The sequence below is a fragment of the Podarcis melisellensis genome (assembly GCF_964234715.1).
Source record: "Podarcis melisellensis genome assembly, chromosome: 3".
Lineage (NCBI taxonomy): Eukaryota > Metazoa > Chordata > Lepidosauria > Squamata > Lacertidae > Podarcis > Podarcis melisellensis.
The window spans coordinates 12,243,124-12,263,360 of record NC_138530.1 but is presented as its reverse complement, the minus strand read 5'-3'; the positions used below and the strand labels follow the sequence as shown (position 1 = coordinate 12,263,360).

General features: G+C 45.3%; 2 protein-coding genes across 9 annotated transcripts in view; both read left to right on the top strand.

The window, feature by feature from the left end:
• Nucleotides 1-5,531, top strand: part of SPTBN1 (spectrin beta, non-erythrocytic 1) — a 218,559-nt gene extending 213,028 nt beyond the window's left edge. For all 3 annotated transcript variants that reach the window (XM_081903579.1, XM_081903577.1, XM_081903578.1), the window contains 2 exons: nt 1,719-1,761; nt 3,979-5,531. In XM_081903579.1, the coding sequence (XP_081759705.1) occupies nt 1,719-1,761; nt 3,979-4,191 (256 nt within the window). In that variant the 3' untranslated portion in view covers nt 4,192-5,531. The remainder of the gene's footprint in view (nt 1-1,718; nt 1,762-3,978) is intronic.
• A 7,051-nt stretch (nt 5,532-12,582) lies between these two features.
• Nucleotides 12,583-20,237, top strand: part of EML6 (EMAP like 6) — a 160,360-nt gene continuing 152,705 nt past the window's right edge. For 5 of the 6 annotated variants that reach the window (XR_014166234.1, XR_014166235.1, XM_081903624.1 and 2 more), the window contains exons 1-2: nt 12,583-12,697; nt 16,510-17,401. Coding sequence is in view for 4 of the 6 variants with exons in the window: in XM_081903624.1 (XP_081759750.1) it covers nt 17,205-17,401 (197 nt within the window). In the remaining 2 variants the exon portion in view is untranslated. Of the gene's footprint in view, nt 12,698-13,414; nt 14,361-16,509; nt 17,402-20,237 lie in introns of those variants that run through there. The other variant, XM_081903628.1, reaches the window with a different exon arrangement.

Below are 20,237 nucleotides of genomic sequence, written 5' to 3'. Positions count from 1 at the left end.
GACCACAACTCCCATCATCCCTCACTAGCAGGACCAGTGGTCAGGGATGATGGGAGTTGGGGTCCAACAACATCTAGGGACCCAAGGCTGAGAAATGCTGGCGTATACGGCTCCAGAATAGGACCTTGCTTTTTTCCCTTTCATCCCATGTTACCATGAAGGTGTTCCAAAGCTGCAAAGGACTGCAATCGGCATATAGATTCGAGGTCCCAGAGTTGACAGGATCCACTTTGCAATAGAACAAAAAGAGATTGCAGAAGGGTCTCTTTTGGAAGGGCTTTGAAATGGCAAATGCAACTCAGTGTAAGGTAGCAAAGTAATATACACCGGAGCAAAAAAAATCCTCATATGGATGCTGCTTGTGGGCTCCCCACAAGCATCTTAATGTCCTCAGCTCTTCTACTTGCAACGGTACCACTGCAGTGATTTTTGATTCTCTGTGCTGGAGGCATCATAGAGGGTAGCATCCCTACATTTCAGGGGGTTGGACTACATGACCCTATGTGTCCCTTCCAGCTCTCCAGTTCCTTGAGTCTATGATCTTTAGCATCCCCACCACACCAGCCACAGGTTTGTGACTTCAGCACCAGTACCTTTTGGGTCCTCGTCCTCCCCCTGCCTTCACTGTTTGGCTTTCTGAGCACACAGCAATAGCTTGTCTCCCAAGCAGCAGGGCAGTCTAATCCTTCTTCAAAGGTTTTATAGCACGCTTCTCAAGTGTGCTCCTGCGTGTTTCCCTTCCACGGCACCTTGCATTAAATGGTTCAGTGTCGAAAATGGTTCAGCATTACCTGAGCCCTAAGAAGACAAGGCAAAGCAAGGAAGCCTTATCTAAGCAGTTCACAAAGGCAGGTGAGAGATTATTACGATTATTAAAATAGCAGAGAGCAACACCCAACCCATAAAGGGGGGGAGGAATTGATGCTTTTGGAAATTGTGAAGGTTCTTCATTGAAGCCAAAGAGAGTCCGAATGAGCAAGGATTTCTAGTTCTTGCATCTCATTGAAACTGAGCATCCCAATACGTTCCCCTGCTGAATTGGAGCACAGAGGCACTGGAACCTCCAGCACCTAATATTTGTTCCACTCTTTCAAGGAATTCAGCATGCATCCTCATATATAATTTTATAATGTATAATTTTAAAACCACTGATTTTAATTTGGAAAAATGTTAGGCTAACTTTAAAAAATATATATATCTGATTTTATCAGTAATTTTAATGTGTATTTTATACTTTATGTAAACCACTTAGAGGTTTGGGTGATTAAGAGGTATATAAATCTTGTTAAATACATTTCAAGGGGAAGTAAAAATGTAAAAACGAACAGTTTTATCCTAGTTCTGCACCAAGAAGCACCCCTGCCAGATATGAGCTAAATAAATTTGTGCAAATTGGGAACACTTGCATAATTTATCCCACAAGTTTTGCATGATTTATTCTGGCCATGTTCATCGAGAAGAGGAACTAGGAACACTACAATGTACTGAAGCCTTACTCCCAAATTCTGAAGTGCTCAGTCCACTTCAGGGATGGAGCACGCAAGGATGTGTTGGGATACGCACGGTGCCTCTAAAACTGGGGTGGGCAGAACGTCCACCGACAACGAGCCCTTCGCATGGTTACTGGTGCAAAAAGAACAAGGTCCTCAGTTCCTGTTGCTCCCGATTGGTTGGCAAGAGCAGCTTCTTTATCCTGATGTTGTCGTTCTGAATTTCAGGTTAACTGACGGCAATGAGTACCTCTTCCAAGCCAAAGACGATGTAAGTTTCTGTCCCTGGTTGGGTTCTTCTTCTTTTTCTAAAGTCATGTTGGTGCTACTGGTGTCTTGCTGTCACCGCGATCTCCTGAAGCTGCATTCTGCATAAAGCAATAGGACATTGGAAGCTGCCATTCACCAAATCAGACAACTCACTACTGTTGATACTGCTTGGCATTCCAGACAGGGCGCCTCTCCTGGGCCTCCTTGGAAATGCCAAATATTGAACCCAGGACCTTTTGCATGCAAATCATGTGCGTTGTGCGTTGAGCAGCAGCCCTTCCCCTTTTGAAATTATTATTATTATCATTATTATTATATTTATACCCTGCCCATCTGACTAGGTTTCCCCAGCCACTCTGGGCAGCTTCCAGGAAAATATAAAAACAATAAAACGCCAAGCATTAACAGCATCCCAGTACAGTGTCTACTGAAGTGTTTTCCAAACTTGGGGCTCCAGCTGCCTTTGGACTAGTAATTCCCACCATTTCTGACCACTGGACCTGCTAGCTAAGGATGATGGGAGTTGTAGTCCAACAAGAGCTGAAGACCCAAATTTGGGAAACACTGGATTTCTGGTTTGACAGACCCTTTCACTCTCAGCATCTGTGTTAATGACATCGCAGCGCTAGACAGCTTTGGAATTTCTGTTGTCTCTGTTGTGATGGGCACGCACGTTTCAAGGGGCGCTTGCAGAATTTTTGCGGTGATGAGAGTGGGGGAACATAGTCTAAGCTCTACAGTCTCCACTGACCTTTATTCCAAGGTAACCAACCCCTGGAGGGATGCGGGTGTCGCTGTGGGTTAAACCACAGAGCCTAGGACTTGCCGATCAGAAGGTCGGCGGTTCAAATCCCCGCGACGGGGTGAGCTCCCGTGGCTAGGTCCCTGCTCCTGCCAACCTAGCAGTTTGAAAGCACCTCAAAGTGCAAGTAGATAAATAGGTACCGCTCCGGCGGGAAGGTAAAAGGCATTTCCGTACGCTTCGCTGTATGCCGGCTCCCTCGGCCAATAAAGCGAGATGAGCGCCGCAACCTCAGAGTCAGCCACGACTGGACCTAATGGTCAGGGGTCCCTTTACCTTTACCTAACCAACCCCTGGTGAAATCTCAGGAAGCCCTGGAGTTCTCTTGGAGGTTGGAGTGGGGCTGTTTAAAATGTATGGTGTGAAAGTTGCCTTAGTTCACCACAATCCCTTAAGCCAGTGGTTTTTAACCAGGGTGCCGTGGCACCCTGGGGTGCCTTCAGTGATGGTCAGGAGTGCCGCAGGCAACACTGGCCTCTGTCCCTCTTTCCTTCCCTCCCTCCTCTGATGCCCTCTCGCGTATCTGCCTCCCAAAGGCTTGTGTGGCTGTTTGTTGCAGCAGCGCTGACTGCATGCTCCCCAGGTGAATGGTGCCTCTGGGACTGGCCAGGGGGCGCTGGTTGCCAGGAGCTGAGGCTGCCTTGCAGTAAGCAAGCAAGCGGGTGAAGGAGCCCAGATGGTCAGTCCGCCAGCACTTGCTATTGGGAATGCACAGACAAGTGGGTGTGAGAGGCTGTCAGCTCTGTAGGCAAGGAGTGATGTAACTGAGCTCCTGAGTCCCACAGGGGGTTAGCAGGAACAGAGTACAGTGGTACCTCAGTTTTCGAACGTCATCTGTTCCGGGAGACTGTTCAACTTTCGAAAAGCGAGGCGCAAAGGGCAGGCTGCAAATTAAATAGAGAATCTTGAAAAAAAACTCAGCGGAAGCCACTTGACTTCTGAGGTGCGATTGAAAATGGAAGCGTTTTCTTCCGGGTTTTCGGTGTTTGAAAACCAAAACGTTCAGCAATGGAGACTTTGGAAAATTGAGGTACCACTATACAGTGGTACCCCGGGTTAAGTACTTAATTCATTCCAGAGGTCCATTCTTAACCTGAAACTGTTCTTAACCTGAAGCACCACTTTAGCTATTGGGGCCTCCCGCTGCCGCCACACTTCCGGAACACGATTTCTGTTCTCATCCTGAAGCAAAGTTCTTAACCTGAGGTACTATTTCTGGGTTAGCGGCGTCTGTAACCTGAAGCATATGTAACCCGAGGTACCACTGTAGTTGGTTACGGGAGCCATGGGCACAAAAAGGTTGAGAACCTCTGCCTTGAGCTATTTATTTTCAAAGCATGGGAAGGCCTGGGGCTCCATGAAATCTCTCTCTCTTTTTAAACACCTTCCTGTTGTGCCTCCCTCCCCCCCCCACAGGAGGAAATGAACACATGGATCCAGGCCATTGCCTCTGCGATCTCGGACAAAACCGAGTTGTCCACAAGCACACACAGCACCCCAGCGACGAGCCGCGCCCAGACCCTGCCAGCCAGTGTGACAATAACCAGCGAGTCCAGTCCTGGCAAGCGGGAGAAAGAGAAAGAGAAAGACAAAGAGAAGAGATTCAGCCTTTTTGGGAAAAAGAAGTGAAGTCCCTCCTATCTTTTACACGCTGCACCTCTCTCGACCGTTCCAGTGGAATTCCAGCATGCAAGCTCAGAACCAATACATTACTCTCTGTGCCTAATGTTCCTCAATGTGATTTAATTTTTTTAAATTTTTTTATTTATAGAGCATTTAAAACAAAACAAAAAATACACAAAAAGATTCTAAAGTTACAAATACGTCTGAGGTGCATTGGGCAGCTTCTGAGTATAAGAGAAGAGCCAGGTTTTTTTGTTTTTCCCCCCCTTTTGTTGTTTTCCTTTTCTTTTTCTGGTTTTTTCTTCCTTTCCTTTTTTTTTTTCTTTTTAACGAGGTTAATGTAGATTAGATCTTTACTATTTAAACTGTTCCTCGATTTTTTGAGGCTGTCTTGAAAAAACAACAGTGCCCCACCCCCGCCCCAACCCATCACTATTTTAGTGTTAATGGAATACAAGGTGCTTGCAAAGTTCCTAAGCCCACACAGACAGACAGACACACAGAAACACACAAGAGACACTTTTTTCACTTCCGTCTGAGGTTGTCGTGCTGAGCCTTGGCTACTTGGTCCTCACCACTGCGAATCTAATCCTGGCAAATGAAATGGTGGCATATTCTCTTCTACCGTGACAAAAGAGTGCAGCTCAACATTTAACGTACAGGCCAAAACCATTTCTATATCCGGGCATCTTGTTTATGTGAACTTAAAACATGGGCGTGGTGCTTTCTCCCCCCCCCCGTCACCCCCCCCCCGCCAAAACCCCACATCCGGCAACGACAGTTAAGAATGTTGGTATTGGAAAAAAAGAAAGAAAGACTTAGCATACTGATAACGGTTTTAAATAATCTGTAATTTTGATTTTTTTTTTTTGCTGAAATACATTATATTGTATGTTTCAGATAATTCTAGTAAAAAAAAGTATAATAAGGCTAGATGTATAATTAAAAAAACAAAACCCTTTAAAATCATCGATTAAGTGTAAAAGTGGAACTGAAGCATTTACTGGAAGGAAAAAAAAACAAAAACAAAAAAAATTGTTACTCCAATGGTTAACTTGCTTGTCAGCAGCTACACTGTGTTATAATTTTGCTACATTACCTTTTGCTCTTTGATACATAGTGTGCATTTCTCTGTCACTGTAACTATTGTAATGAACAATTTTCATCTTACTGCACAATCAGAAAAAAAAGAAAAGAAATACATTTAATAGGAATGACTTCTCAATGACTGGGCCTGTAGTCAGGATAGTACTGGAACTGGCTTTCGGTTGTATGGAACTGTACCTCTAGACTTTTACCCTATCTGTTAAATATATGCTATGTCATTAAAATGCTTTTAAAACTAACCCTGGTGTGTTCAGATTCCTGCTTCCTGCTTCTCCCTTTAAAAAGTGGGTGGAGGAACCAGATATTGACTTGGGGAGGGGTAGGATGCGGGTGGCGCTGTGGTCTAAACCACTGAGCCTAGGGCTTGCCGATCAGAAGGTCGGTGGTTTGAACCCCCGTGATGGGGTCCCTGCTCCTGCCAACCTAGCAGCTCGAAAGCACGTCAAAGTGCAAGTAAACGGCCTCGGCCCAGTATACCTGAAGGAGTGTCTCCACCCCCATCATTCTGCCCGGATGCTGAGGTCCAGCGCCAAGGGCCTTCTGGCGGTTCCCTCATTGCGAGAAGCAAAGCTACAGGGAACCAGGCAGAGGGCCTTCTCGGTAGTGGCATCCGCCCTGTGGAACGCCCTCCCAGCAGATGTCAAAGCGATAAACAACTACCTGACATTCAGAAGACATCTTAAGGCAGCCCTGTTCAGGGAAGTTTTTAACGTGTGATATTTTACTGTATTTTTGGCTTTTATGGAAGCCGCCCAGAGTGGCTGGGGAGGCCCAGCCAGATGGGCGGGGTATAAATAATAAATTATTATTATTATTATTATTATTATTATTATTGATAAATAGGTACAGTGGTGCCCCACAAGACGAATGCCTCGTAAGACGAAAAACTCGCTAGATGAAAGAGTTTTCCGTTTTTTGAGTCGTTCCGCAAGACGAATTTCCCTATGGGCTTGCTTCGCAAGACGAAACGTCTTGCGAGTTCTTGCGAGTTTGTTTCCTTTTTCTTAAAGCCGCTAAGCCGTCAATAGCCGTGCTTCGCAAGACGAAAAAACCGCAAGACGAAGAGACTCACGGAACGGATTAATTTCGTCTTGCGAGGCACCACTGTATCACACTGGCGGGAAGGTAAACGGTGTTTCCGTGCGCTGCTCTGGTTCGCCAGAAGCGTCTTAGTCATGCTGGCCACATGACCTGGAAGCTGTATGCCGGCTCCCTCAGCCAATAAAGCGAGATGAGCGCCGCAACCCCCGAGTCGGCCACAGCTGGACCTAATGGTCAGGGGTCCCTTTACCTTTATTATGAAATGTCTTGATGAAATCTTATTTGGATGAGCATGGGAAGCTGGGATTAGGCAGATTCCCACATGAGAGGAGAGTGGCACGGGGGGGGGGGGAGATATTTCCTTTGGGTACAATCCTTTGTGAAGCAGTAAAATTGGATGGGAAATCAGGCATTCATACTTGACTCTAATTGAAACACAAACTATGTGCACTTAATGACCAACAAACATTATATATAACCTTCCAACAATTTGACTTCACCCCCAAAGGCACCCTCCTCTCCTTTGTCTCCCAAAATAGATGGATGCCACCCAACTGGACTATCTGCTCTTCCTTATAGATTCAACCTCCCAGGATCTTGGTATGTCCGTTGTCACCTCCGTTTTATATTACAGTGAGTGTGACCAGCTGGCAGTGGAATTCACAAACCAAATGATTTGAAACCCTTTGCAAAACCTGGCATTCTGATCTTTTCTTTCTCCCTTCACCTCTCACCCTCTCCATCTGGACTTGTGGCTTATGAACATGGGAAGTAGCATTATACAGAGTCAGGCCATTGACCCAACAAGCTCATTGCCATGTACACTGTGCCTTGCAGCCTATCACCACCCCAAACCTTGCTATCTTCCTGGTAAGGCAGGTCCTGCCTCAAAGCTGAAAAAATACCGTAGTTACCTTTTTTGGCCAAATTACGTCGTGAGAATTAGGGTGCGCATTAGATTTGATAGCGCATTTACATTCACCAGCAAATTCTTCTTTGGTTTCAAGCTTTTGAAAATTGAGGTGCCCATTAAATTCAGTGGTGCCTTACATTTGATACTGTACAGTAATGCTTATTTTCAACGTCAGCTAAATCACACAGTTTAGTTCTGCCATTGGTTTTAATGCAGACACACAGTGCAATCTAGCAATTTGTTCCAAACATGGCAACTGTGATGCACAGAAGCAGATCCATGCCTCCACATCTGTGACTTTACTCCATGGGAATTGTTGTTGTTGTTGTTGTTTAGTTGTGTCCGACTCTTCATGACCCCATAGACCAGAGCACGCCAGGCACTTCTGTCTTCCACTGCCTCCCGCAGTTTGGCCAAACTCATGCTGGTAACCTCGAAAACACTATCCAACCATCTTGTCTTCTGTTGTCCCCTTCTTGTGCCCTCCATCATTCCCAACATCAGGGTCTTTTCCAGGGAGTCTTCTCTTCTCATGAGGTGGCCAAAGTATTGGAGCCTCAGCTTTGGGATTTGTCCTTCCAGTGAGCACTCAGGGCTGATTTCCTTCAGAATGGAGAGGTTTGATCTTCTTGCAGTCCATGGGACTCTCAAGAGTCTCCTCCAGCACCATAATTCAAAAGCATCATTTCTATGGGAATTAATAGGTAAATTTGCCAGCACAAGAGTATTTTGAACTGCAGCTCCTTTCCTTAAGGTTGCATGCACACAATACAGTTAAAGCACATCTCTCGCCGCCACAAGAATCATGGGAACTGTAGTTTTTAAGGCTGCTGGGAACTGAAGCTCTGTGAGGGCTTAGCTACGGTCCCCAAGTATCTTTCAGGGAAACCTGCTGCTTTAAATCAACCTTCATTTAGCTGATTACAGGGCTGGTGTGAACTGTTTTATCTGCAGTAAGAAAGAAGAGAAAAGGCACTTTTACAAAATGCAGGGTTTTTAAAAAATATTTTAGTAGTTGCCCTTTCTCCATGCATTTATACTTGATTCATTGCACCTTAGACATGGTGCTAAGTAACTGGAGGGCAATACAAATATTAGCAGATTTGCATTTTCCCACCCTGCAAAATAACATGGGTGGGATTCACCTAATTAACCCCACCAGCAAAAGCCTGTGCAAGTGCTTCTCTTATTGGCTGAAATTGGCTCAGGGGTGTGTGTGTCTGGAAAACCACTAGCATAGAGGAGGGGTGTGGGGTGGTTCCATCTGACAAACTGATATGCATGTGCAGAGATTGAACATTTATAATAGTCTTCACATACACCATGCATCATGTTCAGATGTTGCCCATCAACAGTTAGCATCCAGACCGCAGACAGAGCACGGACACACTGGTCACGGTCTTTTCTACTGTTGTGAGATTTTTCCACTTAAATTATAATAATTATTTACACATTTGCATATTGCAATTGCCAGGCCATGCCCCCTCCTCGGCTACACTGGTCTTACTCTATGCTCTTCCTAGGTGCTTTTGCTCCACTCAAATGTGTCCCTGAACTGACTTAATACTGTTTACTTGCCAGGTTGGAAAATGCCTTGCTCCCTGGCACCTTTAGCTAAACCATTTCTAGTGGGAACTTTGTCAGCTTCCCCAAGCCTCAAAGATTCACTTCAACATACATCAAAGAGTAATAATACCACTTTTCTTCACTCCGTAACCAACAGCCGTTGGCCCAGTTTAAAAATAAAATAAACAGAACCACCTTTTGTATCCTGCATCTCTCTCTCTGTGTGTGCTACTTTGGCACATTACCAGAGGAAAGGAAGTCCTAATGAACAAAGCATTTATGCTCCCAAAGCTCTGTTGCTGTTTATAGAAAGCTCAGCCATAGCAACCAAGAACAGGAGTGTCCCAACAGATCTTAACTGCCATGAGAGCTGTATTGGTGGTGTTGGTGGGGAAAAAGTTCCTAGAGCAATTAGCTCGACATCCTCCTGCTCTGTTGAAATTCAACAGCTTAACTACATAATGCAGAAGGGTTTTAATGTGAAATTTAACCCAAATCAGTATGATGGGGCTCTGACGCTCCCCTCACTTAGTCTCCTAGGAAATCAAAACACTGCTCTACACAGAATTTCACTAATGTGTAAGCGGTTCACAGGAATATTATCCTGAACAAATAGAGTTATCAGATCATTTCAGCAAAACATTTCACATTGCACTTGTCCGAATAATAGAAGCTGCAATTCTATGCAGATTTCTTGGAACCAAATCCATTTACCCTGGTGTCCATGCCCACCCCCAATGTATAATAAGATTGATTTTTAAATCAACATTGTTTGGAATTTCTACATGACTTGGAAGAGCATTGTGCCTTGTTTTTTTGAAACCACTGGCCACAGGAGCAAGAGAAATGCCTAATTTTAACAAGGTTATGTTCCTTACCAAATGTGCAACAGTGAATCATCTAATCTATAAACTAATACAAAAACCTCCGGGTTTCTTTACAGGTTTGGTTGTGGGGAAATTTTTCATTAGAACTGCTTGGTGCACGAACAGGAAACCAGTGTGATTATTAAGTAAGGACTGTAACATGGGCTCCAGGGAAACAAATCATGCATCAGTATCAAGAAAAAAAGGGGGGGAGGAAGAGCATTGGAGGAGGAGGAGGAGGAGGAGGAGGAGGAGGAGGAGGAGAAGAAGAAGAAGAAGAAGAAGAAGAAGAAGAAGAAGAAGAAGAAGAAGAAGAAGAAGAATAGTAGTAGTAGTAGTAGTAGTAGTAGTTTGGATTTGATATCCCTCTTTATCACTAACCAGTGGAGGCACAAACCCGGTTCCCCAGATTACGAGTCTACTGCTCTTAACCACTACACCACACTGGCTGCAACAGTTGCCAGAGGGGGAAAATAAGATGGGAGGAAGTTGGAGAAAACAAATGCCAGCCTTCCCAACCTGGTGCTCTCCAGATGTTTTGGATTATATTATATTATATTATATTATATTATATTATATTATATTATATTATAATTATATATTAATAAGTGACATACAGGCTCCCTGTGACTCCTAGGAAATCCAACAGCCAACAAGGGCAGACCTGTTTAGTTTCAGGAGTAGATCAGTGCCAAGTGCCCCTAGAAAGGAGGGGGGCTCTTAAAAAAAAATACCACTGTCCCCCATGGGAAAAGTATCAGAGGCTGTTGGTCAGCAGCAGTTGCATCCCAAGCCTACCTTGGGAAGGTGAGGCTGTGAGCTCAATGGGTTCACACCCCAGCCATCTCCAGGGCACATGGCAGCCTTGGCCAACCTGCTGCCCATCAGGTGTTTTAGACTACAACTACCATCGGCCACATTTAGCAGAGTTGTAATCAGATGTGTTCGAATCCCCGTGACAGGGTGAGCTCCCGTTGCTCGGTCCCTGCTCCTGCCAACCTAGCAGTTCGAAAGAACGTCAAAGTGCAATTAAATAAATAGGTACCACTCCGGCGGGAAAGTAAACAGCATTTCCATGCACTGCTCTGGTTCGCCAGAAGCAGCTTAGTCATGCTGGCCACATGACCCGGAAGCTGTAAGCCGGCTCCCTCGGCCAGTAAAGCGAGATGAGCACCGCAACCCCCGAGTCGGCCACGACTGGACCTAATGGGCAGGGGTCCCTTTACCTTTAATCAGATTTGTAGCGCTGGGGTGTAGAGCTGATGGGAGGGGTAGTCCAGAACACCTGGAAGGTGGCAGGCTGGCAAAGGTTTCTCAAAATTGGACTTGCAGCTGTTGTTGGACTCCAACTCACATCATCCCTGACTATTGATCCTGCTAGCTGGGGATGATGGGAATTGTAGTCCAACAGCAGCAGAGGGCCCAAGTTTGAGAAACCCTGCCTTATGGTATGCATTGAAGCTGAGCTCTCACCTCCTCCTCACTGGTTTGGGGGCAAAAAAGGCCCCATATGCAGTAATGTGTTGGAAATCTTGTTGCTAACCTGAACCAGAGCTTTAAAAATTACAAATTCGTTGAAAGCTTTATACCAGCTATAAAATGCGCAAGGAGCTTACCATAAAACGTACATCTGAATCAACAGAAGAAATTGCATCCTGCAAATGCAGGTTGCATAATTAAAGTGGGTTTGCTGCAACAGGCTCACTCCCACCCACCCCCTGCCAAATAATGACCTTTGTTCGCGGTTCCCATACATAAATCAGAATAAATGCTCATTGGAGAGTATCTCACTTCCATGAAAGCGGGTGTAGAATTGCAGCCCAAGCTCCACTAAATTTAGGGTAAAGCTGAATTATGAGTAAAGCTTCACAGGCGATCAGGCTAAATCGGAAAGCTTTCCGAGCCTAAAAATCTGCCACACATGGACAAGAAACTGAAGCGGCGCAAGGAGCGTGCAACTCCTGTGCACGTTTACTCAGAAGTAAAACCCATTGTGTTAAAGCTATGGTTTTCCCAGTAGTGATGTATGGAAGTGAGAGCTGGACCATAAAGAAGGCTGGTTGCCCAAGAATTGATGCTTTTGAATTCTGGTGCTGGAGGAGACTCTTGAGAGTCCCATGGACTGCAAGAAGATCAAACCTATCCATTCTGAAGGAAATCAGCCCTGAGTGCTCACTGGAAGGACAGATGATGAAGCTGAGGCTCCAATACTTTGGTCACCTCATGAGAAGAGAAGACTCCCTGGAAAAGACCCTGATGTTGGGAAAGATGGAGGGCACAAGGAGAAGGGGACGACAGACGACGAGATGGTTGGACAGTGTTCTCGAAGCTACTAATATGAGTTTGACCAAACTGCAGGAGGCAGTGGAAGACAGGAGTGCCTGGCGTGCTCTGGTCCAGGGGGTCACGAAGAGTCGGAAACTACTCAACGCGGTTTCCCTTTTATTCATTGCGCGCGATCCCCTCTCCACACAATCCACCCCCGCTAGGAAACCGCCCCGAGGCATCTCGCGCACAGACGGGCAACGAGCGGAGCGCGGAGCAGCTCAGCCGGGCGAGGCGAGGCGAGGCGCGGCCGCTTGCGCTCGGCACCCTGGGACATGGAGTCCCCCCGCGCGCTCTCCCCGCGGCGGCCGGCGGGGCTTGGAACTGCGCTTCCCGTGAGCCTCTTGGCCACAGGCGGCTTGGCTCGGGCGCGTGGGAATCCGCGGGGTTTCCAAGGGGATGCGCCAGATGCTGCTGCTGGTGGTGAGGCGATGGTGACGCAGCTGCGCTTTCCCTCCCTTTCCCGCCGAATGATGAGGCGCTTTCTGGCCGGGGCTGCTTAGGAGACGAGCGGAGGGCAGGGCGGGGACGAGGCGGCGTGACGCGCGGGGGGGGGGGGGAGCTGAGGCGGCCGAGGAAGAGGAGGAGGAGGAGGAGGAGGGCGACGAAGGTCCATTCGCCTTGTCGTGCGGTCTCCTGCTCTCCTCCTTCTCCTGGGCTCCAGTCTCATAGGCGTCCCTTCTGCTCTTGACAGGTGACAGTCAAAATCACTGTCTTGTGACGGGGGGGGGGTGAGGGGGAGTCGTGTGGGTAGCCCGGCCGAAATTATTATTATTAGTGATAAGAATCCTGGATTTTCTTTTTTTTCCCCCAAGTAATTTTTTATTATTTTCTTTTCTTTTTCTAACAATCCTTACTATTACCATATGTTCCCTTTGACTCTGCCGAGTCTTGACTTCCCTCCCTCCCTGCAATTGGTATATTCATCACATCTTATTCTAAGAATAATTCATCACATTATTCTAAGAATCCTGGATTCTCAGCTTTCCTTAAACGAAGTTTCTAGCGTTTGTAGGACCTGCGAGAGGAGGCAAAATGTGCAGACGCTCCCCTCTGTATATAGATTTATGAGGCATAGCTGTCAACGTTTCCCTTTTTTAAAAAAAGGGAAACCCCCTTATTCCGAATAGGGTTCCTCGCAAGAAAAGGGAAACGTTGACAGCTATGTTCTGAGGAGACAGCCCCAAGCGTTTTGCTTTGCCCTCTTCCCCCCTAGGAAAATGGCCGTTATTAATAATACTAATAATTACCGTTGCGCTGTTAAAGGGCATGGCGTTTGGCAGAGAGGAAGCAGGAAGGCGGCATGGCTTGCAGCACCTTTCCAGGAAAGGTAGCCTTGTTAATTTAGGCACTGCCTCTGCTTCGAATCATTGCATTGTAGAGCTGGAAGGGACCACGAGGGCCATCTAGTCCAACCCCCCCTGCGATGTAGGAATTTTTTGCCCAACTCTGGGTTCAAACCCACGACCCTGAAATGCTCTACCAATTGAGCACTGAGCCCTTACTGAGTTCAGTGGGGCATTTTTCCGGATAAGAGCATACAGGATTGAAACCTTCTTTTTTTGAGGGGGGAGAGGGGACATGGTCGCAGTTTATAGAATTGCGCCTGGAAGGGAATAGAAGTCTGTCTCCCACCCAAGGTCTGTTTCTTAATACTGGGAAGTAGGGTCTTCCAAGGACACTGGCTGATTAGGTGTTCTGGATATTTTGTTTGCTTGATTATGGGTTAGGTGTCGATTTGGTCTTGCTTAGGGTGGACCCAATGAAATAAATTGGGGCTTAAGTAACCCATTGAAGCTGCCATTTACCTCTTTGCTCAGTTACAGGCAATGGCAGCCTACTGGTGAGAGGAGAGAGGAAAAGCTTAACTCTGCACATACTACCCTGAGATCCTGAGGGAGGATAGAAATTTTGTTTAAATACCGTTGCTTAACCAGTAGAACTTGTGAAGCAGTAAAATACTAAGCATTGCTACGTAGTTGATGTTTTCATAGAGTAAAAATCAGCAGAAAATGCAGAGGAGAAAGGAATAGTTCTGTTGAGCATGGCTAGAGTGCACCGTTGAGTAATCAGAGGTAGATCTTTCATCTGTTTTCGATGTTTTTGATCCTTTGGTCATGCTTGCTGAGAAGTATCTCGCATCGTTCACAGATTGCCCTTACAACCCCATGTGGAAGACTTGGCCAGAGTTCTGTAGTTGTAATTCTCTATTTTGTCAATGAAACTTAAAATAATAGTAATAATCCTGAAAATAAGTGTGGAAGGAAGGGAAGCAAGTAGAATTTTGCAATCAAATAGTAAGCCCTGCCTGATATGTCACCCTCAGTGTATGGGCTGCTTTTACAGAGTAAGATAAGGTAGGTCCAGAATACATTTTGATTGTCAAGGTGACTGCTCTGTAGACTCTGATATAATTGCAGCAGGGGGAAATCTGAACACATACAAATTGTGTTTGTTTTTGCACAGCTGCCACTTCATTCTGTGTGGTTTGTAAGCTCTCTCTCACACAGAGAAAGTAGTCTTTGTAATATTTTGCCCTTACTGCTTAAAATCCAGCTCCTCAGCTACACGCAGGTTTTATTTAACCCATAGCCACCATGCCTTTAATCGGGCTTATCTCTGTGGCCTCAGTTGTGCCGTAGGTTTCATCAACTTGTTCTAAACTACCTGTAGAAGAAATGCTTCTCAAAAGTGGGGAAGTTGTGGACCTTTTCTCTTTCTAATTCCCTTGCTTTTCTTGTTTACTAGCTTCTTTTCACAGGAAAGGTCTCAAACCACCTGCATGGCAACCTTGCAATTAATGAAATTACCGGTTGCTCCACCTTGACAGGGAACTGTGAGCAGAAGGATCTTGCATGGAAGAAAAAACAAAAAAAATTCCTTCCAGTAGCACCTTAAAGACCAACTAAGTTAGTTCTTGGTATGAGCTTTCGTGTGCATGCACACTTCTTCAGATACACTGTGTATCTGAAGAAGTGTGCATGCACACGAAAGCTCATACCAAGAACTAACTTAGTTGGTCTTTAAGGTGCTACTGGAAGGAAAAAAATTTTTTTGTTTGTTTTAAAAGTGGCTTTGTCATGTATAATGAGATAAGAATCCAATGTCTTTGTTCAGACCAGGTTAAGGTGCTACTGGAAGGAATTTTTTTTGTTTTGACTATGGCAGACCAACACGGCTACCTGTCTGTTGCATGGAAGAAATAGTTTCTCGCCCTGGGTGTGATAGTGGCTGGCTGCAAGGCTAGAGTCTTTGGATTATTAAATGAGGGTGATATCCAACTTAAGTCATTCTCAGAGGACATGGTGAAAATAACAACCTGTTGGGGTGATATCTACTGTTGGTCATACTTAGAGTATACCTGAACATCTGACTAAGTTTGGATGTCACCTTCAAGGTCCCATTCAGTGTTAAGAAGTGGAGCTGAGCTGAATGGGGATGATGGTCTTTTTGCAGTGGAATCCCAAGGGCACAGCAGACAAGGGAGACAGCAACAAGGAAAAACTTGAGATGAGCAAGATAACTCGTTCAGTTCCTGTTGATGCTTTGCTGGAAATAATAATAATAATAATAATAATAATAATAATAATGATGATGATGATAATAATAATAATAATAATAATAATAATAATAATAATAATAATTTATTTATACCCCGCCCATCTGGCTGGGTTTCCCCAGCCACTCTGGGCGGCTTCCAACAGAACACAAAAATACAATAGTCTGTTAAACATTAAAAGCTTCCCTAAAGAGGGCTGCCTTCAGATGTCTTCTGAAAGGGTGGGATAACCCCTTCTAAGTTAACCGCATAGCTGAGTAAAGCTGCGAATTCTTAGCAACTGATGGCAACTCTCTGCCTCCATCCTAGTGGTCCCAGACTTCAAGGTACCCGTGCCTCCTGCTCCCTGCACAAATTGGGGGGAAACTGCTTTGAGCAGTTGTGCTGTGGCTGTGTGGTATCATTTATGTAACTAGCTAGTGGGAACACTTCCTCATCCCCTCCCCCCTCCTGATTTCCATAATGTTTGTCACTGCTTCCTGGTGTCACATTAATTCACCTCCATTGGGCAGTGCTTGTGTGTGCCATGTGTGCATACTCTGAAAACACCCCCCTCACATTTAGTAGTAGAGACGAGTTTGTTATCATGAGAAACCACAAGACTGGCATACATGTTTCCCCCCCTGCCCACTGGAAATATTCTTGTTATGAGAAAGAGTGAGAAGGGCGGAATGCATTATTTTGATTTACAAAATGTACCCTGGGGAATTCTAATATGCTTTATTTGATAAATAAGGACCATTTCATTGCTCTCCTATATGCAAAAAAAAATAAAAATGGTTTCATCAGTATCTACATGCTTCCCTTTAGTTCTGGAGTGGGGGGGGGACAGGGGGAACTGACACATTTTTTAAAAAAGATGATACTGTAGAGTGATTAAATTGATCAACTTGTATGGATGGCTTGCTTTGATTAAGGTTTCTTATCTTTCCTCCCCCCTCCCCCAGAAATTTCCTGTCTTTGCACTAAGTTGCAAATGCATTAAGATGACAAGCCAGAGAAAACCACTTTGTCGCACCTTCAGAGCCATCACACAGTGAATTAAAGCTCATTGCTTGCATTTGAAAAGAACGGGCGGATTCCTGTGCCAGCTGCACCTTTTTTCCACGCCGTTAAAAAACTATATTTTTAAAAAAATGCAGTGACTTTCCCCTTGCAAGAAGATGCGTCGGGCAGAAGAAGCATAGCACAGCACCGGCGTCCTGCGCCTGGGCGATTGTGACACCCAGAACAGGCTCCTTTGGGTGGAATCGGCATGCAATAGTTCCATACAGCGTTGATTTGCATCTGTGTAGGTGCCCCCCCTCCTCCCAAGTTGCCTGGGTTGCAAAACAGGGAGAAAGCAGCAGCTGCTCATCTTTGGCAGTAGAAGATTATGGTGGCAGCTCGGCACTAGCAAAAAGCAGCAGCAGCAGCAGCGGTGGCTGAAGCAGCAGCAGAGCAGGACTTTCCCCGGATGCATTTTCGCCTGAAAACCATCAGCATTGCAAAGTGCAGCCCCGAGACTTGGCATCCAAGCAGGAATTGGAAGCGTTCGTAAAAGGAAGGGAACCGGGGACTGGCAAGGAACAGCAGGGGTGGAGGGCAGCACCACCAGCTTTTTTCCCTGTGTGTTTCTAGGGAGGGGGGGTCGTCTCTTATCATGGCGGATCGGACAGCTCCTAGATGCCAGCTGCGTCTGGAGTGGGTATATGGGTATAGGGGTCACCAGTGCCGCAACAACCTGTACTACACGGCAGGCAAGGAAGTGGTTTACTTCGTGGCCGGAGTCGGGGTGGTTTATAACACCAGAGAGCATAGCCAGAAATTTTTCCTGGGGCACAACGATGACATTATCAGGTAAGGAGCGGTGGGCTGGCAGGCTGGGGGGGGGGGAGGGCAGGGAGGGGAGGAGGGGGGAAGGTTTGGCAAAGCAGCCCACAACTTCTCACGGTTTCTTTTTTTTTAACATGCCTCTTGCAATTTAGGAAAGCAAATGTATCCAAAGATGTGTAAGTGAATTGCTGTGTTCACTTGGGTCTCAGCTGCTCTGTATTTTTCCTCTTGTGTGGCATAGGATCTTGGTGGAGGTTAAGTTTAATTGCGCCCCAAATCGGGAAGGTCATTCAATGTTCCTGGAAAACTAGACTTTATTTCTCATTGGTCCAATTATTATTATTATTATTATTATTATTATTATTATTATTATTATTATTTTGGTTTTTGAAAACTAATGCCTGTACAGTGATAACAGGTATAGATGATGCTGTTCCCTCAGTAACATCTGGACACTGATACATAAATCTGTAATACATCTTTTCTCCCTCCTGTGGGTTTTGTTCCTGAACCCAATATTTCACCACTTGGGTAGAGCTTATGTCCTCTTCCTCAATACATTTATTGGAAGTAACACTTGCTTCCACCTAAGACTTGCTCCAGCTTGTTTAGGATTGTGGGGTCAGTTGTTGTTTTTTGAGGGGTCTGGAGACTCACGGTGCCTCCTGTAGATGTCTACTCGGAAGTACGCCCCATTCAGTTCAGTGGTGCTTGTTCCCAGGAAAACTGACATTGGATTGAAGCCTCAGTGCGGCCACAGAATGTCAGAAGGATAATCTACTTGTTTGCTTTTGAGAATTGTCTGTGTATACAAGGGAGCTTTCAAGTTTATATCATGAAACAGGCATATCTGTGCTGCTGCTGCTATATTGTCATTTATTTCAAAACACAGTTGTCCAAGTAATACAGGGAAGCAGCTGGGATTCTCCTAATCCCATTCTACTATTCTCTCTCTCGGCGCTTCCCAAGTGTATAAAGACTTGGATTTTATATCTGGGTCATCCTAATTTCATTCAAATTTTCCTGTGCATTCAGAAACTTTGTATTAAAGGACAGCATGTTTTCCTGTTAGTAGAATCTGACTAGTTTGGAATCTGACTTACAGTTCTGGATTCTCCTTGAGTGGGGCTGCCTCCTTTAACTTATCATGTATGTAAGTTCCCATCTACCAAATGTGGCTCCTATTTTCATTTTGTTTCTGGTTTATCACTGTGCCTCTAATTATTTGGATTAGACTGACATATCTGCAGCTCTTCCATGTAAGCATGTTAATTTGCAGAATGTTTCTTGTAGCATGACAATAATATGCATAGTTTATGCAGTATCATTTTACCTGCTTTAGATTTTTCACCAAGCTTCAAATTCTATATTTTTCCAGGAAAAAAAGTGGTATTTCCCACTTACTCCCTTGGAAGATCATAGCTGTTGTGAAAATAAATCCCTCAGATCCGTACAGCTCAATGTTCATTCCACATAACCCACTCTTAAGGATATTTACTTGGAAGTAAGCCTCATTGGAATCCATAAGACTTGCTTTCAGTTAAGGCCTGGTTTGTGAGAGTGAGGGTCAAATAATGGTATATATTCTCCGCTCTGGTTAAACTTTGAGAAAATCAGAAGGTTTTGGTTCTGATTTCAATTAGCCATGGTTTGCTGTTGCATCTGAACCCTACAAGCTGATTTACTCAGCTAACCACAGTTTATCTGGGTTCAAACATAATGCTTGATTGTGGTTAGTTTAAAAGGAAAGCGGAAGCTTTTGAACACAGGAGGGGGAGAGAGGAGTGAGGTGTACATGAGCCTCAGCTCACTCTGGATTGTTCCCATAATAAGAACGTAATAATAGCTTGCTAGATCAGGCCAGTGGCTCAACTAGTCCAGCATCCTGATCTCACAGTGGCTGACCAGATGCCTGTGGGAATCTCAGAATTGCAAAGTTGGAAGGGATCCTGAGGATCACCTAGTCCAACCCCCTTGCAGTGCAGGAATCTGCAGCTGTCCCATATGGGGATCAAACTTGCAACCTTGGCATCATCAGCACCATGCTCTAACCAGCTGAGCTGTCCAGGAAGCCCACAAACAGGGCCTGAGCACAAGATCACTCTCCCTTCCTGTGGTTTCCAACAACTGGAATTCAGAAATATGCTTTCTTTGACAGTGGAGGTATGAATAGCAAGTTTAGGAAGTTCTTGATGAATCCGTATTTATTCCACTCTAAAAAAATTACAACTCAGCTGTCTGTCCAAATACTTGGTGAGGTAGAAGAACAACTGCAAAGCACTGGAAACTGATTATTATAACAACAACAATAAAAGACAGCAAAAAGGAAGAGCAACAGCAAGCTTATCTTAGAACATCCCAGTGATATGCAGTCAGGTGGGACTTTACTTTTTAGCATGGTCAGCGGGGTGATACAGGATGGCGAAGCTAGGATGTGCCTGAGTCTGTGGGCCATACTTGATGTTGCAATTACAGTGGTACCTCGGGTTAAGTACTTAATTCATTCCGGAGGTCTGTTCTTAACCTGAAACTGTTCTTAACCCGAAGCACCACTTTAGCTAATGGGGCCTCCTGCTCCTGCCGCACCGCCGGGGCGCGATTTCTGTTCTCATGCTGAAGCAAAGTTCCTAACCCGAGGTACTATTTCTGGGTTAGCGGTGTCTGTAACCTGAAGCGTATGTAACCTGAGGTACCATTGTAGTTAATGTACACTTTAAAAAAGTGTGAATAGCACCTGCAGGGGTACTGAGCAGCAGCAAGAAACACAGGGAATGGACAGGTAGCATCCCTCACCTGCTGCAGTCTTTTTTTAAAAAAATGCATCCCTAAAGGTTCTGTTGCATCGGGGTAGGGGTGGGGG